The sequence below is a fragment of the Macaca fascicularis genome, chromosome 1 (assembly GCF_037993035.2).
Source record: "Macaca fascicularis isolate 582-1 chromosome 1, T2T-MFA8v1.1".
NCBI lineage: Eukaryota > Metazoa > Chordata > Mammalia > Primates > Cercopithecidae > Macaca > Macaca fascicularis.
In genome coordinates this window covers 145,730,897-145,758,262 of record NC_088375.1, presented here as the reverse complement: position 1 = coordinate 145,758,262, position 27,366 = coordinate 145,730,897, and the positions used below count along the sequence as shown (strand labels likewise).

General features: G+C 37.1%; 1 protein-coding gene across 3 annotated transcripts in view; it reads right to left on the bottom strand.

Annotated features, from left to right (window-relative positions):
- Nucleotides 1-236: 236 nt before the first annotated feature.
- Nucleotides 237-27,366, bottom strand: part of KYAT3 (kynurenine aminotransferase 3) — a 62,637-nt gene continuing 35,507 nt past the window's right edge. For 2 of the 3 annotated variants that reach the window (XM_045367672.3, XM_005542803.5), the window contains 9 exons: nucleotides 25,875-25,961; nucleotides 25,198-25,323; nucleotides 24,982-25,102; nucleotides 18,959-19,035; nucleotides 17,034-17,123; nucleotides 12,975-13,161; nucleotides 7,239-7,312; nucleotides 6,898-6,984; nucleotides 237-697 (listed from right to left, as the gene is read on the bottom strand). In XM_045367672.3, coding sequence (XP_045223607.1) covers nucleotides 635-697; nucleotides 6,898-6,984; nucleotides 7,239-7,312; nucleotides 12,975-13,161; nucleotides 17,034-17,123; nucleotides 18,959-19,035; nucleotides 24,982-25,102; nucleotides 25,198-25,323; nucleotides 25,875-25,961 — 912 coding nt within the window. In that variant the 3' untranslated portion in view covers nucleotides 237-634. Of the gene's footprint in view, nucleotides 698-6,897; nucleotides 6,985-7,238; nucleotides 7,313-12,974; nucleotides 13,162-15,576; nucleotides 16,926-17,033; nucleotides 17,124-18,958; nucleotides 19,036-24,981; nucleotides 25,103-25,197; nucleotides 25,324-25,874; nucleotides 25,962-27,366 lie in introns of those variants that run through there. The other variant, XM_074002182.1, reaches the window with a different exon arrangement.

Below are 27,366 nucleotides of genomic sequence, written 5' to 3'. Positions count from 1 at the left end.
GAACATCACCAGAGGTGAGGAGGTCAAAGTATGGAAAGCCTGGCTACTCCACGTGGACCTGAAGCCACCGCAAATAATAGCAGTACTCGGGGTATGAAGCAAAACTTGAACAGAGTTCAAGGCCATTGGTAAATGAAGGGGAGGAACTACAGGTGGGTACACAAAACAAAATACATATGGTAGAGGGGTGGAACTGGTTAGGAGTTTTTACACAATGGTGGAAACATGAAACCGGCTAAAGTCAGATGAGTATTTATTGTTTGCCAGGCTTTTGCATACATTAGTCCATTTAATTCTCAGAAATGACCTTCATATGAAACAGGTACTGATTTTATTCCCATTTTATAATGAAGGAACCAAGTTACTGAGAGGTTAAACATCTCACAGTTCTTATCCACTATGTTATGCTGACTCTTTTAAAAAATGATCATGGAAGATGTGTTAATACATTTCAACTGAAAAAAAAGGTCAGATCCCCTGAATATTGTTAGGAGTTGGGTTAACTGCTTTGGAAAAACAATGTAAATATTTAAATTCCAGTTGTACCGAAATACCTTTTAACATCCAGCAGGTGGCAGCACTAAGTAACAATTCCATACTAGGTCATCTAACAAACTAATCCATTCTGCACATATCAAGACTTCTGTACACTCCATGCCTTGATGATTTCTTCAGCAGCATCCAGTGTGCTGTCCTTCTGTAAATTAATGAAATAATCATCACTATTACAGATAGACATAAATTCAAGATGAAGCAAATATTTAAATATACAACATAATGAAGATTTAAGTGAATATCTGATGTCAAGTGAAGAAAAATTTTCAAAGTGAAAAAGCAAAAGCAGAACCCAAAACAGGAAAACAGTTAACCAAATGAATTATAATTACAGAAATAGGTCAAAGGGTACAGAAGAGTTTACACGGAAAAATAATAGCTATCTGCTCCACCCCCTTTCCACCCCTTCCTATGACTCCCTCTAACTTCAAGATAACCTTTTATGGCAATTTCTGGTTTTAGTTCTAATGGCTACCACCAAAATCTAATAATGTGTTTATCCTTTTATTTCCTTATTTGTGAACTTCACATATTATCTACTATACCTATACTTTGCTCTGAACAAAAAAATTAGTTCATTCACAGTACTCTGCCCCTTGTTTTCAAGGTTTCCTAGTTGTAATTATTGAAAAATAGTTTATTTTTTGAATAGGTGATTCATACATATAGCATAAAATTAGACAGGTGTAAGCAGAAAAAATCCAGCCTTCTGTTGTTCATCTTCTGTTTCTCTACTTCTTTTTCTTTGTCTTCTCTCTCCACCAGAATGATTCAGTCTGAAAGCCAATAGGTGAGGTTGAGCAAAGCGGCTGTCCATGTATAGGGCTGGAAGAGCCTTGGCAACCCTAGTGCAGGACACTGCAGCCAGAGTGGAGTGAGCAGGGTGGCCAGCACAGGTGTCATGAGGTGATAGTGCTGGCTGCAATAGGATGTCAGACTCTGAGTGGGGTAAGTGAGGCACCTGTATGGTAGGGTGGCCTCATGTAGGGTCCTGGAGCCTGGATGAGGTGAGGCAGGCATCTGGCATGGTGTCAGTGCCCAAGAGGGGCAAGGAGGGCTTCTGTGTAGTAGATGACAGTGGTGGCCTGGTATGGGGTATTGGAGACCTAGATGGGGGCACCTCTCCAGGAGGATGACAGGACAGGTCGGCATGGGTGATAAAGCCCAGGCAGGGTGAAGATGTAATGTAGCAGCCTGGCACAAAATGTCAAAGCCTGAACGGGGAAAAGGGTATCCTCTCAGGGACTGGGAAGGTGAGGGGTGCACAGTGGCTTTGACAGGAGATTGATCCCATACAGAAGTATTGATTAAATTAGTAATTACATGACTAGTGGCCAAATCTGGGAAAATCTAAGTATCAAAATAAGTAATAATAATAATAAATTTTAGCCAACTGTACTATAAAATAAAAATCCAGAAGTCCACATTGATACATATGAATAAGTTAATAAATAAATTGCTTAATGAGATATGGAATATTTTCATAATACCTTACTATAAAATATTTACTATTTAACAAGAAAAAGTGTAACTTTATACTAGAAAAGACTGGCAAACACCACCTTAATCAGGTGGTTAAAGTTAACATCACTGGTAATAGGAATAATTGAAATCATGTGCCACCTGATACAATGAAGAGGATAGAACATCATCACTTCTGTGGTTTCCTGCTGAAGTGCATAGCCTGAATCTGAGCATGAGGAAACATCAAGCTTAAATTGAGGTACTTTCTTAAAAATAATTCGTTGATAATTTTTAAAAGTATCAAGATCATGAAAATCAAAGAAAACTGAGAAACCATTCTAGCTTAAAGGAGACATGACAACTACATGTGATGCATGATTCTAGCCTGAATTAATTACATAAATTGTTATAAAAAGGACATTATTGGGACAATGAATGACATTTATGTTGGATCTGAGGATTAGATGGAGTATCAACGTTAACTTCATGATTTTGAGGGTTATATTGTGGTTTGGGAGGACAATGTCTTGTTTGTGAAGAATACACAAGAAAGTATATGGGGGTGATAGGAGCATCATCAGTAATTAAGTTGACGACTTACTCTGAAATAGTTTAGAAAAAAGTTCTTGAAACTTTTAGGTTGAGAGCATTTCAAAATATTTGTTTTAAAGTAGGTCAGCTTCCCACCTATCTCCCTCAGTCACCCAGTTTTTCTCTCCAGAGGCAACACTGGGATTTCATTATGTATTTTTCCAGAGATTTTCATCTATCTTTCTTTTTAAAATTGTATATTTTTTATTATTCTTGTTTATTTATTTTTAACTTTTATTTTAGGTTTGGGGGTACATGTGAAGGCTTGTTACATAGGTAGACTCATGTCACAGAGGCTTGTTGTACAGATTATTTCATCACCCAGGTGTTAAGCACAGTACCAATAGTTACCTTTTCTGCTCCTTTCCCTCCTCCCAACCTCCATCCTCAAGGAGGCCCCAGTGTCTGTTGTTCCTTTCTTTGTGTTCACGAGTTCTCATTATTTTTGGCTCCCACTTATAAGAGAGAACATGTGATATTTGGTTTTCTGTTCCTGTGTTAGTTTACTAAGGGTAATGGGCTCCAGCTCCACCCATGTTCCTGCAAAAGACATGACTTCATTCTTTTTTATGGCTGCATAGTAGTCCATGGTGTATATGTACCACATTTTCTTTATCCAATCTGTCATTGATGGGCATTTAGGTTGATGTAAATGTAGCTATTCAAGCGTCCCCCACTGATGAATAATTTTGTTGTTGACAATATTTTGCTATTACAAATGATGCCTCAGTGAAAATTCTTGAATACAAGTCATTCAAAATGTGCAAGTAAATCCACAAGAAACTTGTAGAAGTAGAATTGTTGGGTCAAAGGGCATGGGAAATCACATCTGGATAGAAATTTTCAAACTAACCACCATAGAGATTTTACAAATTATACTCCCACTCTCAATTTGTGAGAGTGTTTTATGAAACTTTTTAGTTGTTTTGGCTGTTTCCAATCTAAGAGATAAAATAAAATTTCTTTGCAATTCTAATTTTCATTTCTCTTACTATGAAATAAGTTTGACAACTTTTATAAGTTTAACAACTACTAAGGATCTTACCCATAATATTACAAAGTGTTATTTTTGCCTTACATTTATTTATTTTTATCACTTCTATCTTGCTCTGAATTCAAACTGCTTTCTTTCAGTCTCTGTTTTCTTAGTATGGTTTTGTCATTGTTTTATTTTTAGCCTTTCTAAGAGGTGGAGTTAGGTGTGTCTACTTTCCCTAGAAACTTCCAGCTACTTCCACACTGTTTGCCAATATTGACTGTTGATGTAAGAAGAGTCTGGGTCCACCCTGATCCTCCTCTCCTGGCCCCTCTGGAGGCCTTGACCTTATTATCTAGGTGCTCAAAGGAATTGTCTTTGAAGCCCAATATATCAAGCAAGGTATATCTCAGTGTTAATAATTGTATGACAATTATTATTATTTCCAGGTTCCATTTGTTCTGCTCTTATTTTTTTCTAGCAACTCTACGTATTTTATTTTTCCTCTGCATAAATCATTTTTCTGCCTAATATTTTAAAAATTATTTGTTCCTTTCCACTTCCTTTTGTTCACTTATCTCCATCCTTAATGTCCTTACAGAAGTATTTAGTGTTCTTTTAGTGTTCATTATTTTAGCAAATAATGTCACCATAATTTCCAATAGCTTTATTTTTTCTTTTCAATTTCCTACCTGAACTCTGATAGCTCCCATTTGATCTTCTTATAATATCTTACTCTATCTTCCCTGAATTCGTAAAATCTCTCCTTTAATTTCTCATTTTAAAGGTTTTAAATTTGAAATAGCACTAATTTTATTTGCTCTATGGCAACATTTTTTTTTGGGCGAATATTCTCTAACACTTGTTTTTCCTTGTACCTTTCTCTTTTCCTTACAGTGTCCTATATAGATTCACAGTTGGTTCCTCTTTTATTATTATTATTATTGTTATTATATTTCTTGAGACAGAGTCTCACTCCATCACCCAGGCTGGAGTGCAGTGGAGCAATCTCAGCTCATTGCAACCTCTACCTCCTGGGTTCAAGTGATTCTCGTGCCTCTGCCTCCCGAGTAACTGAGATTACAGGCATGTGCCATCACACCCACCCCAATTTTTTGTATTTTTAGTAGAGATGGGGTTTCACCATGTTGGCCAGGCTGGTTGTGAACTGCTGACCTCAAATGATCCTCCTGCCTTGGCCTCCCAAAGTGCTGGGATTACAGGTGTGAGCCACCACACCTGGACCCTCCCCTTTGATTATTAATCATTTTTTATTGAATTCTCTTTGTAAGCTTCCACTGCCAAAGCATGTACTATACCTATTGTTCTGGGCAATAAGCATGCTACCTGCTGGCTTTGTCCGTGATTTGAAGATAGATTTGCTGATTTGTATAAGGGAGAAGCTGGGGCAGCACCAGAAAAGAGCAGAAATTCTCCTTGTCTCATAGTAAAATTTAATATAGTTGAAAATTTACATAGTAAAATTTAACTCAGTGGGCGGGAGTTCTTTTAGACCAGATTTCTTACCAAATAATTAAATTGGTTATCCCCAATTTAATACATCTCTTCCGCATTGCTTCAACATAGCTTTTAGCAAAATGACAGGAGTAAATGAGGAAATCTATAGACCAACCAGAGTCTCCTTTCCACCTACCTCACATAGTTTCCGGATGACATGACTGTATGTTTTTGCCCTGTTTCCTCCATGATGCCAAACGGTCTAGAGAAGTTCCTGCTGCCAGTGCATCAACTGCTTCTATTGTTCTCAATAATGAGTATGCTGCCTTCTGGCTTTGTCTGTAATTTGAAGATGTAAAAGCAGGATCCTTTCTAGGTATCTTCCCTCTACTATCACCTTCAGAGTATTTAGCAACCTTTCCTTAAACACTGGGGAATTTGTTTTCTATTGTCTTAGTTGTTTTTAAATAATTTCTAAAAAGCGATTAGGGAAGGGCTGGGTTTACCATTTTAAAACTGGAAGTCCTATGTTACTTCTTTCTTCTGTTAGTTTTGTTTAAAATTTCAATTAATATACCACTATTTCTCAATCCAGTGTAAGATGATGGATATTAATAGCGTTACCGTTCTTTAAAATTTCAGTCAATTGAATGTTTACATTGTTAGGTTGTTAATATTTATATTCTATTCTGGGCAAGTCTGGCATAGTCTGTCTATCGGTTGTCTCTAAAAGTTGAAAACAGTGTTTATGTTATTCTGATTAGGTTTAAAGATGAGTGAGTTGATAAAGTGTCTTGATCTTAGTAAAACTATTTTCAGTACCAACTACATTTTAAAAACAGCAGTAACATACTTGGAACCTTTTAAAAAAGGAGGAGAAGTTTGATGGTGATAAATCTCTCAACTTTCACTCTTCAGGGATATCTACTTCATTTTCATTTTTAAAGGATATTTTCCTAGATATAGCATTCTAGGGTTTTTTTTGTTTGTTTGTTTTTGTTTTTTTATGTCAGTGCTCAGAAGATGTTATTTCATTGTATTCTAGTCTCCATTGTTTCTGATAAGAAGTTAGTTAACATTTCTACGGGGACCTGCTGGGCTTATGCGATCCTTGTACCATAAACTCCTGAGTAGCGAGTACCATAGGCATGTGCCAGCAAGCCTGGCTAAGTAAACATTTTCTTTTATAAAGACAGGATCTCATTACGTTTCCCAGGCTGGTCTTGAACTCCTGGACTCAAGCAATCCTCCCGCCTTGGTCTCCCAACATGTTGGGATTACAGGCATGAGCCACTACACCTGACCTCTGGCTGTTTTTTTTTTTTTTTCTGACACCTTCAATACTCTGTTATCCCTATAAGTATTTCATAGCAGATATTATGCTTTTAAGTTCTTGAATTTCCACTTGGTTCTTTTTTTTTTTTTTTTTAATAGTTTGAATCTCTCTGTTCACTTATTATAACCACGTTTTCATCTAATTTCTTAAACATACTTCAAATGTTTACTTTAAAGTCCTTGTCTGCTAATTTCTAGATTTGGGTCACCTTTAGGCTTATTTCTATTAACTTATTTTTTGCTTTGCTACAGGTCACATTTTCTTCTGTTTTCTTATGTCTAGTAATTTTTCAGTGAATGCTGGAAATTGTCATATTACATGGTAAGGGGTCTGTATTATGTTGTCTTCTTTCAAAAAGTGTTAAATTTTATTGTGGTAAGCAGTTAATTTTAAAACCATAAGCCAAAATTTAAAAACTGCATATGAGCATATCATTTTTAGAAACAGAAGAAAATAGTGCTTTACAAATGGAAAGGAGGATACTATATATGTGTTTTCAATAGAGCAAGGAACTTACTTTAATGAAGCAAAATCGCACAAACTTCTCAAACTGTGATTTAGTCTCTGAGTTACAGAATGCTGAAACGGGGATGGCTGATAGTTTCTGAAAAATAGAAACATATAATAAGAAAATTACTTACACTTCAAATATTAATTTTGGTACTATAGACACTAGAGGCAACTAGATACTTTTAAATAGTCACAATAATTTCCAAAAAGAAAAATGCTTTTAAAAGCCACAAGTGGAGTATCATATAACAACATTATATTTGATCGATTCCAAAGCATACTAGTAGGTTTCCTTCATAAATTAACTATAAAATATAATACAATCTTGTAAAGGACAATAAACATTACCTTATGTTTAGTCATCCATTTCACAAACTTATAGTCATACGGCTCATTATTCTTCATATCAGAGAGGTCTGGATCTAAAACCACAATGAAAATTAGGTGGCCTATGAGTTTAATCTGATGCAACATGTATTTCATTTCAGTCTATCAAGATTCAACATTTTCTCCTATTTAAATTTTCTCAGAACATAGTCACAGAATATGCTAGAGTCTCACACTGCACAGTGGGGTGGGAAGTGAATTCACAGAGCTTTACTGATAGTCTAAGGCAGTACTCATATATACATCAGGGTGATTAGGCTTACACATGCTTTCAGCACAGGAAGAGAGTAGAAAAGGTGAAGGGCAGAGGAGGGATGCCTTTCCATATTACTAAGGAAATAACTGCTAAATTTATAAGTATTTATCAGTAATGATTATATCTCCACATAGCCGCCTATTAGACTATAAGTTCCATAAAAGTAAAGCTCTGTTTTGTAACCTATTGTATTCCCAACCCCTAGGTCAGTGTCTAGCATATAAGTGACAAAAAGTATATTTGTTGAATGAATAAATTAATATTATTCATTATTTATAGATACAGGATATCTGTTTAGCTCTTCCAAATGCTACTGTTATATTTCATCTCTTACTTCCATATATTATACTGTTTTTTAAATTTGTGAAAAAGTCAAATATATACTCCTACTCGCTCTTGCCTCAATCTTGCTTTAAGGTCTGGGCAAGATATATCTCTGGCATTCAGTTTCAGCAATCCACATTTCATATTGTTTCAACTTTATTGACTTATACTCTTTGATCTTCTTGAATGCCCTAAAGCAACTAATGTTGATGGTTATCGTCACTGATGAAATTTTATAATGTATTGCCCAAAACAAATTGAGGCAGATATCTTCTTTCTTCTATACATTAAATACTAGTGGTTCTTTTCAAATTAATCATGTAAAACTTTTGACACTGAAGAAAGGTTCACCTGTATTTTTAAAACAAAGCCCTACTATCCTTTTACCTGATATTTTAATCTCCATTCTCCCCTTAAGTGTTAAGGAGAACATAAAATTTCCAAGTAATAATGCTAACAACATACTGCAACTTATTGAACACTTATTATTGGTTAAGCATGTTACATGATCATCTCATTTAGTTGTTACCACAATTCTGAGAGGTAATTATAATCCTCTGTTTACAGATAAGGAAGTTAAATTATTATTTCAAAGTATTTATGTGTAATTCAGGTTTGGCCCTAACAAAAATACCAGCTAAAAAACTTAGTCTAATTGTAAAGTACCTAAAAATTGCATGTGACAGGTATACAACAGCAGTGTATTGAAGGTACATAGGAAGCCAGAGAAAGGAGTGAATACCTAAGGGAGTAGAAGGAGATTATTAACTAACTCTAATTGACACTGTACTACTCATTTATTCTTGTAGAGCTTAGACAAAAAGAATTTATTTATTTATTTATTTTTTTGAGATGGAGTTTCGCTCTTGTTGCCCAGGCTGGAGTGCAATGGTGCGATCTCGCCTCACTGCAACCTCCACCTCCTGAGTTCAAGCAATTCTCCTGCCTTAGCCTCCCAAGTAGCTGGGATTACAGGCATGCACCACCACGCCTGGCTAATCTTTGTATTTTTAGTAGAGATGGAGTTTCACCATGTTGGTCAGGCTGGTCTCAAACTCCTGACCTCAAGTGATACGCCCGCCTCAGCCTCCCAAAGTGCTGGGATTACAGGCATGAGCCATGGTGCCCTGCCAGAAAAAAGTAATGTAATACCATGATGCTGAAAAAGGAAAAGAAGGCAATAAATATAATTATAAAGATTTTATAGACAGAAGGAAGTTGGAATCTATTTCTTTTGAAATGCCTCAGCTAGACATGGGAGCTAAATAAAGTCTTTATTTATTGATGGTAAGAGTTTAAATCAAATGTGTGAGCATATTTAAGTGATTTATGAAGGCCGAAATTTGTTTTTGCATTCTTACTATCTCCTCCATAATTTTGGATCCTATTATTTCACTAGAAAAACTAATAATCTCATTTGAAATCTTGTCTTCTAATTACTGGATTCAGAGGCTAGCTTTGATACTTATTAGTTGATTAACTTCAGTAAATTACTTGATTATCTCCTCTTCTCTATCAATAGTGATATAATAGCACCAATTTCATATGGCTTTTGTGAGAATATATTTGCAAAGCTCCTAATGTAATTCATACTATATCATAAATTCTCAATAAATATTAACTAGTTAGCCCTTGCTATTAATTGTAAAGGGAAATAATTACTATTTTCATGAATATTATGGTTTACTTTTATTCTCAAGCCATGATTAAATAAGAGTTTTTGTTTTTATCTCTAGTTTATGGGCCAACTTTTAGTATCTGGAAGAATTATCACATTGCAAATTAAGCAGATGAAAGAGTAAAACAAAACATAAATTTTTTTATATATAGGAAGGTTTTGTGGATATTAACATTTTTCCACATGAGTGAAGGAAGACCATAAAAAAATCTTGTTTTCATTATCAGAAAAGCTTTCCTAACCAAAATCTTTTTTGCTCCTATTATCACCACAGTAATTCAAGATCTAAGACCTAAATTAGTATTGCATATAGAATGGATTGACTGAGGAAAGAAATGGAAATTAATTAGGAGCTTAATGTAATATTCTGAGTTGTATCACTGTTCTTTTGATAGTTAATGTCACAATGTGATAAATCCAGTTTACTATCTGGAAGAGTTTAGTTCCAGGAAATAATTGTTCTTATCTAAAAAGCTAAGTTTCCTTTTATTCAAAAACTACATAACTAATTTCATTTTTCTATTTGCCTTTACTGTCAGGAAGTTTAGTCTCAAGTTAACGCTAATTACAATACTATGTCAACCTAGGTGACTGATATATTTGCTTTCTTCCCTTCCTATGTGTCACTGATTTTTTTTTTTTTTTTAATTTAAGAGACAGGATCTCGCTATGTTGCCCCGGCTGGTGGTGAACTCCCGGGCTCAAGTAATCCTCCTTCCTTAGCCTCCCAAAGTTCTGGGATTACAGACAAGAGTCACTGCACCAGCCATGTGTCATTGATTTTTGATTTAGATACAACCATTTGTATTTATATATTACTGCATAGAAAACTTTTAATATGAGTAGGCTCACATTCCTTTTGGAAGCATATAAAATATAAATTTTGTTCTTTTAAAAAAATAATAATTCAAATGGAAATCTTGTGGATTTATGATTCAAAGGCAAAAATATAAGTGATGACAACTGTGCTAACATTTCTTTTTATCATTTCATAAAATAAACTGCACATTTACACTCAATATAGAAAAAGCACTTCCCAAATCTCAGAGTCTAGAGCATCTTAAGGGTTTTTATATAAGCATAGAGCTTGGGAGCCTGTTAAATACAGCTCTATGGCAATAGGACTGCAGGAACCTTTGCTTGCCAAAGTCTCTTCTCTCACAACAAATGAAGAAATAAGTTAATGTGAAAGGAAGGATAGTGTTTCAGTTTGAGCCAAACATTGTGTAATGAATTCTTATGACTGTATGTTGCTTTGGCATCCATTGTGAATATAAGTTGGTCTTTCTTATACCAGAAGCATGGCTTAGTCACCCTTGACACAATTTCCACTTCTCTTCCTCCTCACAGTTCCTCAGTGTAGTTGATTCAGATATCTGCCTGAGACAACCACCTCCTGGCAAGCACCTCACTGTGGGACAGCTAGATACAACCTACTTGACTCGCCCACTGACCCCCACCCTCCTCATGGACTGCCTAGACATGCCACAGGGACCACCTACCTCTCAATCACAGCCTGACTCTGTGAGCTTGTGCCTGCTTGCTCTAAACCCATCTGTCAGAACTCTCTGCAGAAAACCTGCTTGGGTAACACCCTAGACCCCCAAAAAGGCTTTGGCCCACAGATCCCACTCTCTCTGTTCCCCACCTGCTGGTTAAGTGTGTATATCCTGGACCGCTCCTCACTTCCCATTGGTCCCGGAGGCCTGCTGCCTCCTCTGTGTCCCAACTGACCAACACACTGGAACCTAACTCTCCTCTTCCTAGAGAGTGGCTATCTCTGTGGAAATAAACTGGATACAGGTCAGACGAGAGCCACAAGGGTGTCTGCCAGTATAAACCAGTTTCCAGGGATGTCTGGTCATGGGTCAGACACTTAACATCAGGCCATCTGCTGGGATAAACAAGTAGCCCATGAAAGGCACACTGCAAACATCTAGGACCTCCCCTGGAGCCTCATCAGGGAACAGCCAGAGTTTATAGCCACTTTCCAGAGAGACAGACCTGAAGACCAAATTATAAGAAAATCGTAACACCTTACTTTTCTGAAATTTGCTAAGATGATAATGAACTATTACAAGGAAAAATTGCTAGCATAAAATGCTTATAGTAAGAAAGAACTCAGCCAGTGGCGCATGCCTGTAATCCCAGCACTTTGGGAGGCCAAGGCAGGTGGATCACTCATTAAGCTCAGGAATTCATGACCAGCCTGGGAAATGTGGCAAAACTTCGTCTCTAAAAAAAATTTAAAAATTAGCCAGGTGTGGTGGTTCGTGCCTGTGGTCCCAGCTACTCAGGAGACTCAGGTGGCAGAATGGCTTGCGCCCAGGAGGCGGAGGTTGCAGTGAGCTGAGATCACGCCACTGCACTCCAGCCTGGGTGACAGGGCCAGACCTTGCCTGAAACAAAACAAAACAAAACAAAACAAAACAAAACAAAACAAAACACAAAACAAAACGAAGCGAAGCCAAACAAAATGAAATGAAACAAACTCCTATGTGAAGGACATAAAGTTAAAAAATATAATCAGTATTTTGTTATAAAATTGAAAATTTCCTTTACTCTTTCCAGCTTTATACAATTTGGTATAAATAAAACACTTCAGTTTTTCAAGTTCATAGGCATATAACTTCATTGTAATAAAATTTTAAAACATTTAAAGCTATATTTAGAATGGCTGTAATTTCTGTCATGATAAATTAGGCTTCAAGATTTACTACTATTAATTTCTTTTTAAAGAAAAGTTATGTATGACACGTTATCATGCTTCTGACTTTAGATTTGTAGGGCATGTCAGAATTACACATAACAGCTTTAGGTAATATAAAAAACAATGCTTTTTGGAAACAGAACTATTTAGAATCTAGCTCCGTGACTTCAGGGAAGCTATTTAAAACTTTCTAAATGTTCTTACCTGCAAAAATGGAGCTAATGTTTTCTTCAAAAGGGTATTTTGAGTACATGACACAAAGTAGACCCTCAATAAGTGTTATTCTCCCATTTATTTTATTTCAGTACATTCTAAAATGGCAAATATTCCCTGATAGCTTTAAAATTTCTAGATTTTTTTCTAATGAAATAGTACATTTTGTTAAGTAAAAAGGAAACTACAATTTTACTCAAATGAACACTGAGTATATAATATTATTTCACACACTTGTGTTTTAAAATTACACACCAGAAGAGAGTGACAGCAAATCCTACATTTAATAGACTAACTAGAACAACACTGACTCCATAACCATTTAACAATGGTAACATTTAAGATAAAAGACCTAAAAGTAAAGATAATTATAGAAAGTGTAGACATTGCAAAAATCCATCCTTCTCCACAGATAAAATGCTGCTATGGCTTTGACACCAATCTTTTCTCCATAATTCTGATATAATTTCACACATAAGTTTCCATATAGTTGAAATAATAAAAGCCTTTACAAACCTAGCAAAGACACATCAGCGATGATGAAGTATCCTCCGTCAGGAACTATGGGTTTTAGGCCAACACTTTCAAGTAAATGTACCATCCGATCTCTTTTTACTTCTAACTCTTTTGGCAAAGAATTAAAGTAACATTCTGGGTCATCCATGCGTTTGATGTCAATCCAGAAAGCTTGAGCCAAGGCTTCCTGTTTGTCAGAATTAAAAAATATGAAAAGGAATATGGTAATGTTATTTATTGCTTAGTTTATTGGTATAATAAAGATGATCTGAGTAAAATTATTGGCAAAGAAGTCACTCAGGAAATAACAGTTGAATTCCTGTGAACCTATATTAAACTCTATAGGTTAATGGAGGAATCAGTTATACCTAAATGATTAAATCTCATGTAAAGAACTGAGAATGAGTCCTGAAAATTCAAATTGAAAAAGAGCTGTTATATAAAGATGGCTTGCTTGGAAACAAAAAGACATTAAGATATTTTCTGCTGAGGTGAGTTGTAGAATGACTTGCTAAATCTAAGTCAGAAGAACAACCAGAGAGTAGTCAGCCTCTCACCATTATATTTGGGGACAGAGTGGAAATGAAAGCTGACCTACTGTGCAAAGGAGAAATGTGCCTTTCTTATTCTCCATAGGTGTGGAAATCCTTGCTGGAATTATTCATATACCAGGAAGGTGGTCAAAGTGTAAGAGGGACTAGAAATGAGTTTCTGGAACATCTACAGTAATTCCTCTACCTTTCTTCAAGAGCCAGGACAGCAAACTGGGCCAAGGAAAAAGCCAATGTTGTTAAGTACAGTGGACTGAATGTTTGTGTCTACTCTCATATTCATATATTAAAATCGTAAACCCCAAGGTGATGGTATTAGGAGGTGGGGCCTTCAGGAGGTGATGAAGGCAGAAGGGTAGAGCCCTCAGGAACAGGATTAGTGCCCTTACAAAGGAGGGTTAGCTTGCTCCTTCCACCACATAAGGACACAGCAAAAGACACCATCCATGAAGGAGCACGTCCCCACCAGACACCAAATCTGCTGGTACCTTATCTTGGACTTTGCTGCCTCCAGAACGGTGAGAAATAAATTTCTGTCGTTTATAAGCCACCCAGTTCATGGCACTTTGTTATTGCAGCTCAGACCAACTAAGACATTAAGGATCAGGCAGGTAAGAGAGACTGTGTGGCAAGAGATGAGACTGGAGACAGAGGGGGGCAAGACACAGAGAAGATTTTATGCCAAAAGAATGCAGTAAAACAGAATTAGTAATAATTCTCCAGTACTACAAAATCTTGGAAAACAAGGATTGATTGCCTTAGCCTAGAAATCTGTGGTTTCCGAGAACCAAACATGGTTGTCCCAGGACAAAACAGAGCACTTAGCTGAAATGGAGAATAAGAGGGTTCAGAAAAAGATGTTCTGCATTCTTAGCTATATCTTTTTTTTTTCTCTTGTCAACTTGTTCATTTACTATAGGAGATACTGCCTCAGAAAATTCCAAGTATAAGGAGACAAAAACATCCATCCTAACTACAGCATTATCCTGGACTCCTTTCTTTTTCTCATACCCCATATGTAACCTATTGACAAATAATGTGGGCTCTACTTTCAAAATATATTCAGAGTCCAATTACTTTTTATTGCTTCTACCATCCCCATCTTGGTTCAATGCACTGGCATTTCTCTCTTGGATCACTGTAACAGCTTTCTCACTCAATGAGGCAGTCAGAGTCCATTTGCTAACACAAGCCAGACCAAGTCACTCCTGAGCTCAAAACTCTCTGGTGACTTCCTATCTCACTCAGTCCTTACAGTGACGTGTACGGCCCAGCTCCATTGGACTTCCAGCTACCTCTCTGGTCTTAGCTTTTCCTACTCTTCTCTCTCGATCATTCCATTCCAGTCTCTGTGCTGTTCTCTGATATTAACATGCCAGCCAGGCTGTCTACCACTGGGCCTTTTCACTTGCTGTTTTCTCTGTACAGAGGGGTTCTTCTCTAGGCAACTATGTGGCTGCTTAATCTCCTTCAGTTAGTTGTTCAAATGTTACCTTTTCAGGGAGGCTTTCAAAGATTACCTTGTTTAACACTGTATATCTCCCACCCGGAACTTTATATCCTTCCTCTTCCCTGTTTTATCTTTCTTCTTCATATCTATCAACATCTTTTTTTTTTTTTTTTTTTTTTTTTTTGAGACGAAGTCTTGCTCTTGTTGTCCGGGCTGGAGTGCAATGGCACGATCTCAGCTCACTGCAACCTCTGTCTCCTGGATTCAAGCAATTCTGCCTTGGCCTCCTGAGTAGCTGGGATTACAGGTGCTCACTACCATGCCCAGCTAATTTTTGTACTTTTAGTAGAGATGGGGTTTTGCCATGTTGGCCAGGCTGGTCTCGAACTCCTGACCTCAGGTGACCTGCCCGCCTTGGCCTCCCAAAATGTTGAGATTATAAGCGTGAGCCATTGTGCCTGGTTCTTTTGCCTTTTTAACTGCCTTCTAGAAAAATACTATTTTTTTCAGCATTTTGATTATCCATAGAATGATGGTAACTAAATCCCTATTTCCATAATAAATATATAAAAATATTAAATATTAAATAATATTTAAATAGTTTTTCTTTTTTACTTTATGATGTATTCTGGAAATCTTTTTTATCTCAGTACAGTAATTATAGTATTTTCCCATTTTCTTTCTTGTTTCTTTTCTCTTCGGTAGTCAGTAGACAGAGTAATGGGTCCCAACGACATCTAGGTCTTAAAACCCAGAACTTGTAAATATGTTACGTTGCATGGTGAAAGGAACTTTGCAGATGTGATTGAAATTACGGAGATTATCCTTAATTAACTGGGTAGATTATGCATTGAGCCCAATGTTATCTCAAAGGTACTTATAAGGGAAAAAGGGAGGCAGAAGGGTTGAAGCCACAGGAAATGTGTTGACGGAAGCAGAGGATGGACTGATGTGACTGTGAGCCAAGGAATGTAGGCAACCTCTAGAAGCTGGAAAAGGCATGGAACAGAGTCTCTCCTATAGCCTTCAGAAGGAACACAGCAATGCCAGCACCTTGATTTTAGCTCTTTAAGACCCATTTCGGACTTCTGAGCTGAAGAACTGTAGGATAATAAATTTGTGTTATTTTAAGTCACTAAGTTTGTGGTAATTTGTTACAGCACCAATAGAAAACTAAATATGGTCATATAACATTTCAATGTTTGGATAGATCATGGTTTATGTAATCAATTGTCTGTAGATGCTTATGGATTATCCTCAATCATCTGCAATGAATAGCCAGGTAAGTGCATAACTTCTTACATGTGCAGATAGCTTGATATGGTTTGGATCTGTGTCTTCATCCAAATCTCTTGTCCAATTGTAATCCTCAATGTTGGAGGTAGGGCCTGTTGGGAGGTGATTGGATCATGGGAGTGGTTTCTCATGAATGGTTTAGCACCATCCCCTTGATGTTGTTCTCATGATAGTGAGTTATTGGGAAATATGGTTGTTTAAAAGTGTGTTGTACCTCCCCACTTCTCTCCCTCCTGCTCCAGCCATGTAACACATGCCTACTTCCTCTTTGCTTTCCACCATTATTGTAAGTTTTCTGAGGCCTCTCCAGAAGCAGAAGCCACTATGCTTTCTGTACAGCCTGTAGAACCGGGAGCCAAGTAAACCTCTTTTCTTTATAAATTACTAAGTCTTCGGTATTTCTTTACCTAAGTGCAAGAATGGACTAAAACACAACTTTAGGGTAAATTCTTAGAAGATGGATTGCTTTCATATGGCAAACACATGTGTAATTATGCTTGGTGTTGCCATTGTCCTTCACAGAGTTGTAGCACTTTAGATTCCTGCCAGCAATGTTTAACATAGCTAAACTTGTGTTTAAAAAAACACTCAAACCATCCTTGATAACAGTGAATATGTATCTGCTCCCCAATTTCCAAATTATATTAGAAGGCCCTGCAACAGAAGGATAGAAAGAGAACTAAGTCAATTCAAATATGCAATATAAAAGTAATACCTTCACCAAAAGACCATCCTTCTACCCTGAATTACTATAACACTTACCTGTAAAGGAGTTGCACAAGTATAAATTGTGTTTTGTTGAACTGTCTGTAAATGTTTTATCAAATGATTCGGACCAATGGACCAGCCAAGCTGGGAAAGGAGAAGATAAAACATATCAGAAAATCTAATTGTATATAACAAATCTGAGACAGCAGTTTAAACTTAGTGCAATTGTTAAATATATACAATCCTAAAATGTTGGCTGGGTATGGTGACTCACACCTGTAATTCCAGCACTTTGGGAAGCTGAGGTGGGTGGATCACTTGAGGTTAGGAGTTGAAGACCAGCCTGGTCAACATGGTGAAATGCTGTCTCTACTAAAAATACAAAACAATTAGCTGGGCGTGATGGTGGGCACCTGTAATCCCAGCTACTTGGGAAGCTGAGGCAGGAGAATCACTTCAATCCAGGGGGCAGAGGTTGCAGTGAGCTGAGATCACACCACTGCACTCCAGCCTGGGCGACAGAGTGAGACTCCATCTCAAAAAAAAAAAGTTCACACTATGAAAGTAGTATAGTATTAATACTTAGAATCATTTCGATGGTGTTCTTTTCAAGGAACAGCTTCCAAATGGAGTCATATTCTGGAAGATTAAAAACTGGTAACAAAGCTTGTTCAAATTACAGATTAAAGTAACTCTGAATGAGGGCCTAAGGTACTCATAATTAAAACATATAGACTTGATTCTGCAGGCCTAATTTTTGATGCTCCCTCTTTCTTTTTTTTTTTTTTTTTTGATACAGAGTTTTGCTCTTGTTGCCCAGACTGGAGTGCAATGGCTGGATCTTGGCTCACTCAACCTCCGCCTCCTAGCTACAGGCGATTCTCCTGTCTCAGCCTCCCAAGTAGCTGGGATTACAGGCATGCACCACCATGCCCAGCTAATTTTTTTGCATTTAGTAGAGATGGGGTTTCACCATGTTAGGCTGATCGAGAACTCCTGACCTCAGGTGATCTACCCGCCTCGGCCTCCCAAAGTGGTAGGATTACAGGCGTATGCACCATGCCTGGTCAATGCTCCCTGCTTTTTACCCATGTTCAGGAGAGATGAGGCTGGAAGAAACTTGGGTTTTAACTGGATAAATTATTGTAATAAATAATACAGTGGTTAAGTGCATGAATTCTGGAGCTAGACTTCCTGTACTGGCTTGAATTTATTAGCGGGGTAATCTTAGGCAAGTCATTTAACTTCTCTGTGCTTTAGCTTTGTCATCTGTAAAATGAGGATACTAACCATACCCACCTTATAGTGCGGTTATGAGAATGAAAGAAATTAGTATATGTAAAACATTTAGAACCTGCCAAAATATTAGCTACTGTTATTTTTTCTTCTTTTATATTAATATGCAGGAATCTGAACACTTTTTTGCAAAGAAAAAGGTGTCATTAGTTGATCACTTATAAAAGGGAAAATGACCTAATTTTTCTTACTTTTAAAGAAATAATTAGGTCTCAAAAAGGATAAAACTCAACATGAAAGCAAAATAAGTCAAGAGATAAGCAAAGATCACCAGGTATAAAAATCTATATAAACTGAATATGTATGCAATTATTCATTTATCTGTTTACTTATTTATTTCATTATTTTTTTAAAGATGGTCTTGTTCTGTCTCCCAGTGGCCGGAGTGCAGCTCACTGCAGCCTCAAGTTCCTGAGCTCAAGTGATCCTCCCATATCATCCTCCCAAGTTGCTGGGACTGCAGGCATGCACCACCCTGCCATGGTGACAGGGTCTCACCATGTAGCCAAGTTTGGCCTTGAACTCCTGGCCTTAAGTGATCCTCCTGCCTTAGCCTCCCAGAGTGCTGGGATTATAGGCATGAGCCACCATGCCTGGCCAGCATTTAAAACACAAAACACTCTACAAAAAAATAAATAATATACAGGCCTATTTTTAAGCAATTAAATTCTTAGTCATCTTACCTTCCAGCCAGTTACACTGAAAGTCTTTCCAGCACTTCCTATTGTTATTGTTCTCTCCCACATACCTGGAAAAGTAGCTAAACAGAGGAGGAAAAAAGGTTAAATAATTGTTTTCCAGTTAATCTACATTTAGTATAATCTAAAAACATAACAAAGATACATAAATTCAATGAAAATAAGTGTATTATAGTTTAGCCAGTATAGTTATTTCTAGTTTTTTTTTTTTTTTTAGATAATGTAACTTTAATGTAAAACACAGATGAAAAGGTTACAACACTGTAATGTTGCACCAAAATAATATATAAATAGATTTTAAAATTTTTAAATTAGTTCTGGGGCAGGAGTGTCAGGAGTACCAGCAGGCAGTGTTCCAGACTGCCTTAAGTGGCAGCTGTCACAGGAGCTGGAGCATTCATTGTTCAATGTTAGCAGTGGCTGCAGGTTCAGTATAATAGTCCAGTGGCAGGGCTTAGGTTGTGATCCTGATTATTGTTTAGGCCCCTTTATTTTGCCTATTTTCTGAGTGTATTTCTCCAGGCTTCCTAGAGCAATGGCTCTTAAAATGTGTTCTCACACTAGCAATATCAGCATCACTGGGTAACTTGTAAGAAAGGCAAATCACTGGGCCTCATCCCAGACCTACTGAATCAGAAACTCTGGGGGTGGGACCCAGTAATCATGTGTGCATGTGTGTGTGTGTGTATGTGTGTGTGTTTTGCTAACAGCTTTATTGGGATATAAATCCCATAAATTCACCAATTTAAGGTATGCCATTCAGTGATTTTTTAGTATATCTATAGACCTGTGCAACTATCACCATAACCAATTTCAGAACACTTTTTTCATCCCAGAAGAAGCCCTGTACCTTTTAGCTATCACTCTTTAATATCCTCGTGGCCATTGTGCCTGAACGAAACTTATCAAACACACATATTTTCTCCATAAGGAACATCACAACCTTCTTGCACTTAGGAACACTAGACAGCACTTCAGCACTAGGCTTGGGGGCCATTTTAAACAGCAAAATCACTGTACAGAGAACAATTGCTTATAGTGTGAATTGAAACAGAACCAGAGTGTTGCCTTGTTTGACCTCGACTGGGAATGTGTGTAGGGTGACTCAAATTTCCCCTTCTCTTCAAATGAAGTGCTGTGAGTATTGATTTTGTTACACATATATTTTAGGGAGTAGGCAAATTTGCAAATACAGAACTCAAGAATAATGCGAATTGGCTGTATAATGGTTTTCAAGTTGATTAACATCTTTAATAAAGACATTGATTCATTCATACATCAAATATTCATTAGCAACCACCAGGTGCTAGGGACTAAGGTCTAGAGGAAACAAAAATGAATAAGATGCAATTCTTCAAAAAATTTAATGTCTAGTGGGACATGAGACACATACAATGACAATTGTAATACAGTGTGATAAATGCTGTAACAGCAGGAGGCATGGAGGGTGATGCAAGGATAGAAGAGGGTGTTGAGGGTGGCTTTCTGCAGCCAGTAATTCTTAAGCTGAGACATAGAAGACCACATAGGCCATAGCCAGGCAGAGAAAGGGAATGAAGATATTCTGGGCTAAGAGAATGCAGGTAACAAAGGTCTGGAGGTCTAAAATGCAAGAGTTTGTAAATTTTGCTAGACATTGGTAATAACTGGTAAATTACCATTCTGTCACTCTTCTGCCAATGCCACCCACAATACTGCTTTTTGGATTCCTCAAGTAATTTAGTTTTGAAGTTCTTTCCATGCAACCCACAAGTTTTTCCACTTGTTTTTCAGAAGCACAAGTGGGGGATCTTGTATTGTTCTTAGAGTGTTGGTACACACAAAGGGCAAATAAATGCACATCTCTGGGAATCTAAGCTTCTGCTTTCTGAAATAATCTGCTCTTAAGCAAGTAAAGTGCCTACCAAAATGTAAGGCAGCTACAGGAATTTCCAAAACAATGTGTAAGTAATTTCAGTCTACCCTGAAATACCTGCTAAATTTGAAACAGTAGGAAAAGTATATAAATCAGAAAAGTTATAATTGTATTCTCTGTGGAATATAACAAAACCCAAAAAGATAAATGAGAAAAATAGTTAGAATGTCCACTTGAAGAAGGAATATTTTAAAATTTGATATAAATAATTATATCCCTTCTAGTTTTGAGACATTTCTGGTCTTCCAAAATACTCCAAAAGAATGCTATGACACATGCCCCACTTTTCTATTTGACCCGAGAAAATCTAAACTATGTATAATGCAGATTATCACTTCCTTTAAAGTAAAGGATACATCATATATTAAAGGACTACTGGTGCACTTTGCAAAGGACTACTGGTGCACTTTGCAAATTGATGTAATAGCTGTTTTGTAGCCATTTTGCATCTTTAATGTAACAAAGACTATTGTATGTGATAGAATACCTCATTTTTAATGCAAACAAATTGCACTTTCTAAATAATGAAATAGTGTATCCATTTTTTGGTCTTATTTAAACTTTATGGGCTGTTACAACTAAAAAAAATCTAAGTTCAAAATATACATCTTGCATATCTTTAGTAAATAACGTTATTAGTTACGCTTTACCCTGAAGGGCTTAAAATGAGTAGATCTAAATAATAAATTTCAAGATGATCTAAAGTGATCTTTTGGGATGAATATTGCTACACTGAGTTAATTACAACAAGAAAGTAATTGTTCATGTTAATCTGATTTTCCACTGGGAAACAGTTCAAATGACTTGAGACAAGGTCACCAACAGGATGGGCGATGGTGGACTCTGATGCAATTTAACACATGATAACATTTTGACGTAGTAAGGTGCCACACCCTGCAAATCTCTGGCTGCCTTCTCTGTTTATATATTCCCCTTGAGAAAATTCATTCTCTTCCATGTGTCCAGCAACCACCAACATTTTGATGACTGCCAAAAATACATTCCATTATAATTTGATTCTGACGATCAGGCGTATAATTCCACTTGTCCCCAGATATCTATTCTTCTATGTCCCATAGACACCCAAACTCAGCAAGTTTAAAGCATGAGAAGGAATTCCCTTTGCTCAGCCCTTCCCTACAAATCTGCTCCTCTCCATATTTACTCTGGTTAAAGGCATTATCACTGCTGAGTAGTTCAGGCTAGAGATCTTAGTATCATGCTTGCTTTCTTTCCACCTTCAAATGCTACACTCTATAATCTCTAAATAGCCCCCATGTACCATCTCCACTGCTAGGTTATCTGATTTGCTTAAGACCCTCCTCTGTGACTGGCTCTCATCTTTGTAAAAAAACATCTAGTCATGGAACCAATTCTCCTGTTTTGTTACACCTTTTGCAATAGTTCTCAAAGTAAGGTCACTGGCACTCTGGTAATCAAATTAATGTGCAAAATTTTAAAAAATCAATGTTAAGTTTTCTTCCACACAATTTTCTTAAGCCTTATAGCAAATACTACCACTTATCTGATAGTGGATGCTCTAATAGTGAAACAGATGAGCATTTAGTAAATGCATATTAATGGAAAAATCAGAAAAACTCAAATGTGTTTATTTCAATAGCTTTTTGTTGTGGACAAGTATGAACAGAATTGTGATTTTTATATTGGATTCTAATTGTTGAATTTCTGTTGGGAAAATTGCTATTACTTTCAGGATGGAATTCACAATATCACTATTTCATGATGTAGAACACTGTGATCTCATGGTGATCTACCACTAAAGTAAGTTTCAGAACCCTGACCTCCTCAACAAAGTTTATACTCTTTATCTCATATTCAAAGTCCTTTAGAATCACCCTACTTTTCCACCCTGATCTATGCCAGTTACTACAATACACCCTCATAAATCAAACTGAGGCTGGGTTCTATGGCTTATGCCTGTAATCACAGCCCTTTGGGAGGCCAGGGCAGGAGGACTGCTTGAGTCTAGGAGATTGAGAACAGTACGAGCAACATAGTGAGATGCTATCTCTACAAAAATTAAAAAAAAATTAGCCAGATAAGGGGGTGCAGACTTGTAGTCAAAGCTACTTGGGAGGCTGAGGTGGAAGGATTGCTTGAACCCAAAAGTTTGAGATTACAGTGAGCTCTGCGCCACTGCACTCCAGCCTGGGTGACACAGCAAGACCCTGTCTCCTAAAAAATAAAAATAAAAAATAAGGCTGGGCACGGTGGCTCATGCCTGTAATTCCAGCACTTTGGGAGGCCAAGGCGGGTGGATCATGAGGTTAGAAGTTTGAGACCAGCTTGGCCAACATGGTGAAACCCCGTCTCTACTAAAAGTAAAAAAATTAGCCAGGCATGGTGGCGCGTGCCTGTAATCCCAACTATTCGGGAGCCCGAGGCAGGAGAATCGTTGGAACTCAGGAGGCAGAGGTTGCAGTGAGCCGAGATCGCGCCACTGCACTCCATCCTGGGTGACAGAGCAAGACTCTGTCTCAAAAACAAACAAACAAACAAACAAAACCACAAAACTTATTTACCTTTCTTTTTTGTGTTTAAAATTTCAATAATCATTTACCTTTCTTAAGTGTATCTTGATCTTTTACACCTCCTTGTCTAAGTACATGCTAGTTTATGTTTTAGGAATTTAGTTTCTATTTCTCTGTTTAGCTAATTCTCTATCTTTTGGCCACTCCTTTTTTATTCCTCTCAAACAGTTGCTTTCTCTTCCCACATCTATAGCAACTTGTAATATACTATAGGAGTAATTATGGCACATGTAACAATGCAACAATTTAATATATTAGCACATTACATTTCTTATTTTTATTTTTCTTAAAAAAAATTAGCCGGGTGTGGTGGTCTGTGCCTTTAGTCCCAGTTACTTGGGAGGCTGAGCTGGGAGGATTGCTTGAGCCCAGGAGATGGAGGTTGCAGTGAGCCAGTGGTACCCGGGCTCAAGGGATCCTCCCACCCCAGCCTCCCAAGTAGCTGCGACTACAGGCACAGACTACCACACCTGGCTGATTTTTTGAATTTCTGTGTAGAGATGGAGTTTCTCCATGTTGCCCAGGCCAGTTTTGAACTCCTGGACTCTAGCAATCCACCCACTTTAGCCTCTCAAAGTGCTGGGATTATAGGCGTGAACCACTGTACCTGGTCTAAATTTTAAAATATATCTATTTCTGCTCCATTTTTTAGTCATCCTTCCCTTAATCTTTTCATCTTTCGTCTTCATTTATTCAACAATTTCTTTCTAATTCTCTACCGTGTACAAGATTCTATGGAAAATGGGGATGCAGAAGAGACTAAAATAAACAAAACCCCTCCATCACTGTGGTTTAGAAGTAAAATATATAGATTCTTATATTTACTATAGAGGGAAAAACAAAACAAAATAGAAAAAGGACAAAGCAAATGCTGGAGGGAGAGGTGTATCTATTTTCAATGTGATGGTCATGAAAACTGACATTGGACAAAGGCCTGAAGGAGGCAAAGGATATTTGGAGCCAGGTGGATATTTGGAGGAAAAGTGTTTCCAGGCAAAGGAAAGGGAGGTTTGAAGACCCAAAAGTTGCAGCCCAGTTTGTAATCCTATAGTTCACATGGTTGGACTACTGCAGCAGACACTACGGCATTCATGAGATAGCCCAGTAGCAATAGCTGAATCTCAAGCAAGGGCCAAGCAGCATACCTGACTACCCCTGTAATTTCTTTCTGTTGACTTGGCATTTTGTTAAGTTGTTGAGCACAGACCGTCAAGAACCTCTTCAGGCACAAGAAAGCTCCCTGTGTCTTATGTACCAAGTAATTGCTGGATTTCTGCTAAGAAGCCGGGGATATGGGCCAAAGAACTACTTCTCTGGTATCATAGCTTTATAGTATGATCCAAAATCTCTTATTCTTTGTCCTTTGAACTATTCATCAATTCACTAAAGTATTGCTCATTTAAATACTATTTTTAAGTGTTCATACAGACAGATACCCATTAGAAAGACTATTTTAGATTTGGTCTGGGATACTTTCCAATCAGTTCTACCATATGTGCCCAAACACATTTAGATTTGTGACTCTATATTATAGTCGGTACCTATTTTTAAGTGCTTATTTCCAGAATATACAAGCCATTCATAAACCTCATCGCTGATGCAGAGTGTGTCATATTTGATGCAAAGGTCAGCAATTACTTGCAGTTCCTCTTTGTTATACACCTACACATAATAAAGGAAAGAGCACAGCCAATTATTCAACATATGAGAAAATGATAGGTCAGAAGACTGTGTAAGGAGATAAGAGACTTGCTTACCTTGCCAAGTGGGTTATGTGGAGTATTTAGTATAATAGCTTTGGTTTTGGAATTAAATTTACTTTCCAGTTCTTGAGGATCTAATGTCCAGTCAGAACTAGACCATCTTTTTCCATCAACAGGTTTCTAAGCATGAAGAATGAAGATATAATTTTATTCAATTAAGTCATGTTTACTGTCTTACAAACAAATAATATAATAAGAAAAAAACATCAAAGAAAGACATGGCAAAGGAAACTGAATAAATTACCAACAAATGCTTCCCTGGAGTAGGAACAGAAAAAAAAGTAGAAAAAGACTAACAAATAAGATAAACAGAAATAACTAGGCTGTAGTTCTGCTTAAGAGCCCAAGAAGACTTAAGTCTTATGCTCACACCTGTTAAATGGAAAAATAAGCCCTGTCAACATTAACTGCTGTTACTATTCCTTCACAGGAACTAGCTACAACTATGGTTAACATGTCTGATATTGTAAGGTTAGCTGATGATTTTATGACTCACCTTAGTGTATTACTTATGTTGAAAATATTTTAAAAAGACAACTAGACAAACAGAGACATACAGGAAATCTCCAAATGCAATCAAAGTAGAAACTTTATCATAACAAAGTAACTGGTATTTTCAAGACTTCTTAAGTCTTGAAACTTTGCCATATGAACCCTACTGGCAAACTTACAGATCTCAGGGGAATAAAAACAGGTGTTGCTCCAGCCATTCTCACCATGGGCTCATAGCAGTCATAGAAAGGCACTATTAGTATGACCTGCAATAAAAGCAAATAAGATCACAACCTATCAATCATTTATTCATGTTAATAATACTGTGTACCTACTATGGACTAGGCACTGTACTATGTGTTGGGATACAGCAGTGAAAAAGGCAGGCTTTGCCCTTGTGGAGCTAACATCTGAGGGGAAGAGACCTCGGAGACAAACTTGTCCAGGTAGTCTTAATTGGACTCCTTGGTATCTTAGGGAGATCTATAAATAAGCATGCAGTGGGAGTATTTGAAATTGCATATAAAATTTCATATATGCAGAGGTAGATTTACCTGGAGAATGGGACTATCACATTCTCAAAGAGATATTCCAGCCAAAACGATTAAGCATTTCTTTATATTTCAAATTAGAAAATAAAATCTAGAATGTAAGTGATGTATAAGCAGTGACAGACAGCAGGCTATGTGGAAAGAGAACACTGTAATGTTCCCTGGTATAAAGTGCTAATTTAAAAGCATCATCTTGAGAGTAGAAATGTTTCTCTCTTCTCAAAAGCATGGTCAATTTTTGCATTTTTAGTAGAGACGGGGTTTCGCCGTTGCCCAGGCTGGTCTTGAACTCCTGACCTCAGGTGATCTGCTTGCCTGGGCCTCTCAAACTGCTGGGATAACAGGCCTGAGCCACCACACCCAGCCTCATCTGTGAAGTTCTCAGGGACTAAAACAACCTATCTTTGTGACTCTAGTGGGAAATATAAAACTCAATACAAAGTGAGAGCACAATAAAGGAAAATAAATTGGAGAGGCAGGGCAGTGGAGTGGGAGGAATATACCTGCTACTCTTCACCTTGATTTCTTCACTTTTATGATGTGAACAATTCCTCTCTCTCTCTCTTTTTTTTTTTTTTTTTGAGAGTATTTATTGAGTCCTCACTATTTTAGGTGCTGGCAATAAAGCTATAAAGTTCTCCTAGAACTTACATCCTACTGAGAGAGGCTTACAATGAACAGAGAAACAAATAAGGACATTAGATAATTTCAGATAGTAATAAATGCGATAAAGAAACAATAAATAGGTCAGTATGATAGTAAGTGACATGTATGCGGTTTCAAAATACTAGATAAGTTGATGAAGGAAGAAAGAATAGAGGAAAGAAGGCTAAGGGCTAAGCCTTACAATACTCCCAACATAGTGCAGAGAAAGAAGCAACAAAGGATTAACAACATTGAAGTATGAGACAAAACTATGTTATAGGATTAAAGGAGATTATGTATATGAAACTGTGAACTTCCTTAACATGTTTCCTTAAACATCTTGTCTGGCACAGTGGAGGGAATCAAAGTTGCAAAAGAATAACATAACACAAAGCAGATAGCAGCATCTTTCCTAAAAGTGGTATGATAAAGGGCTATGAGAGTTCAAAGAAAGTTAACAATATAGATCAGGATA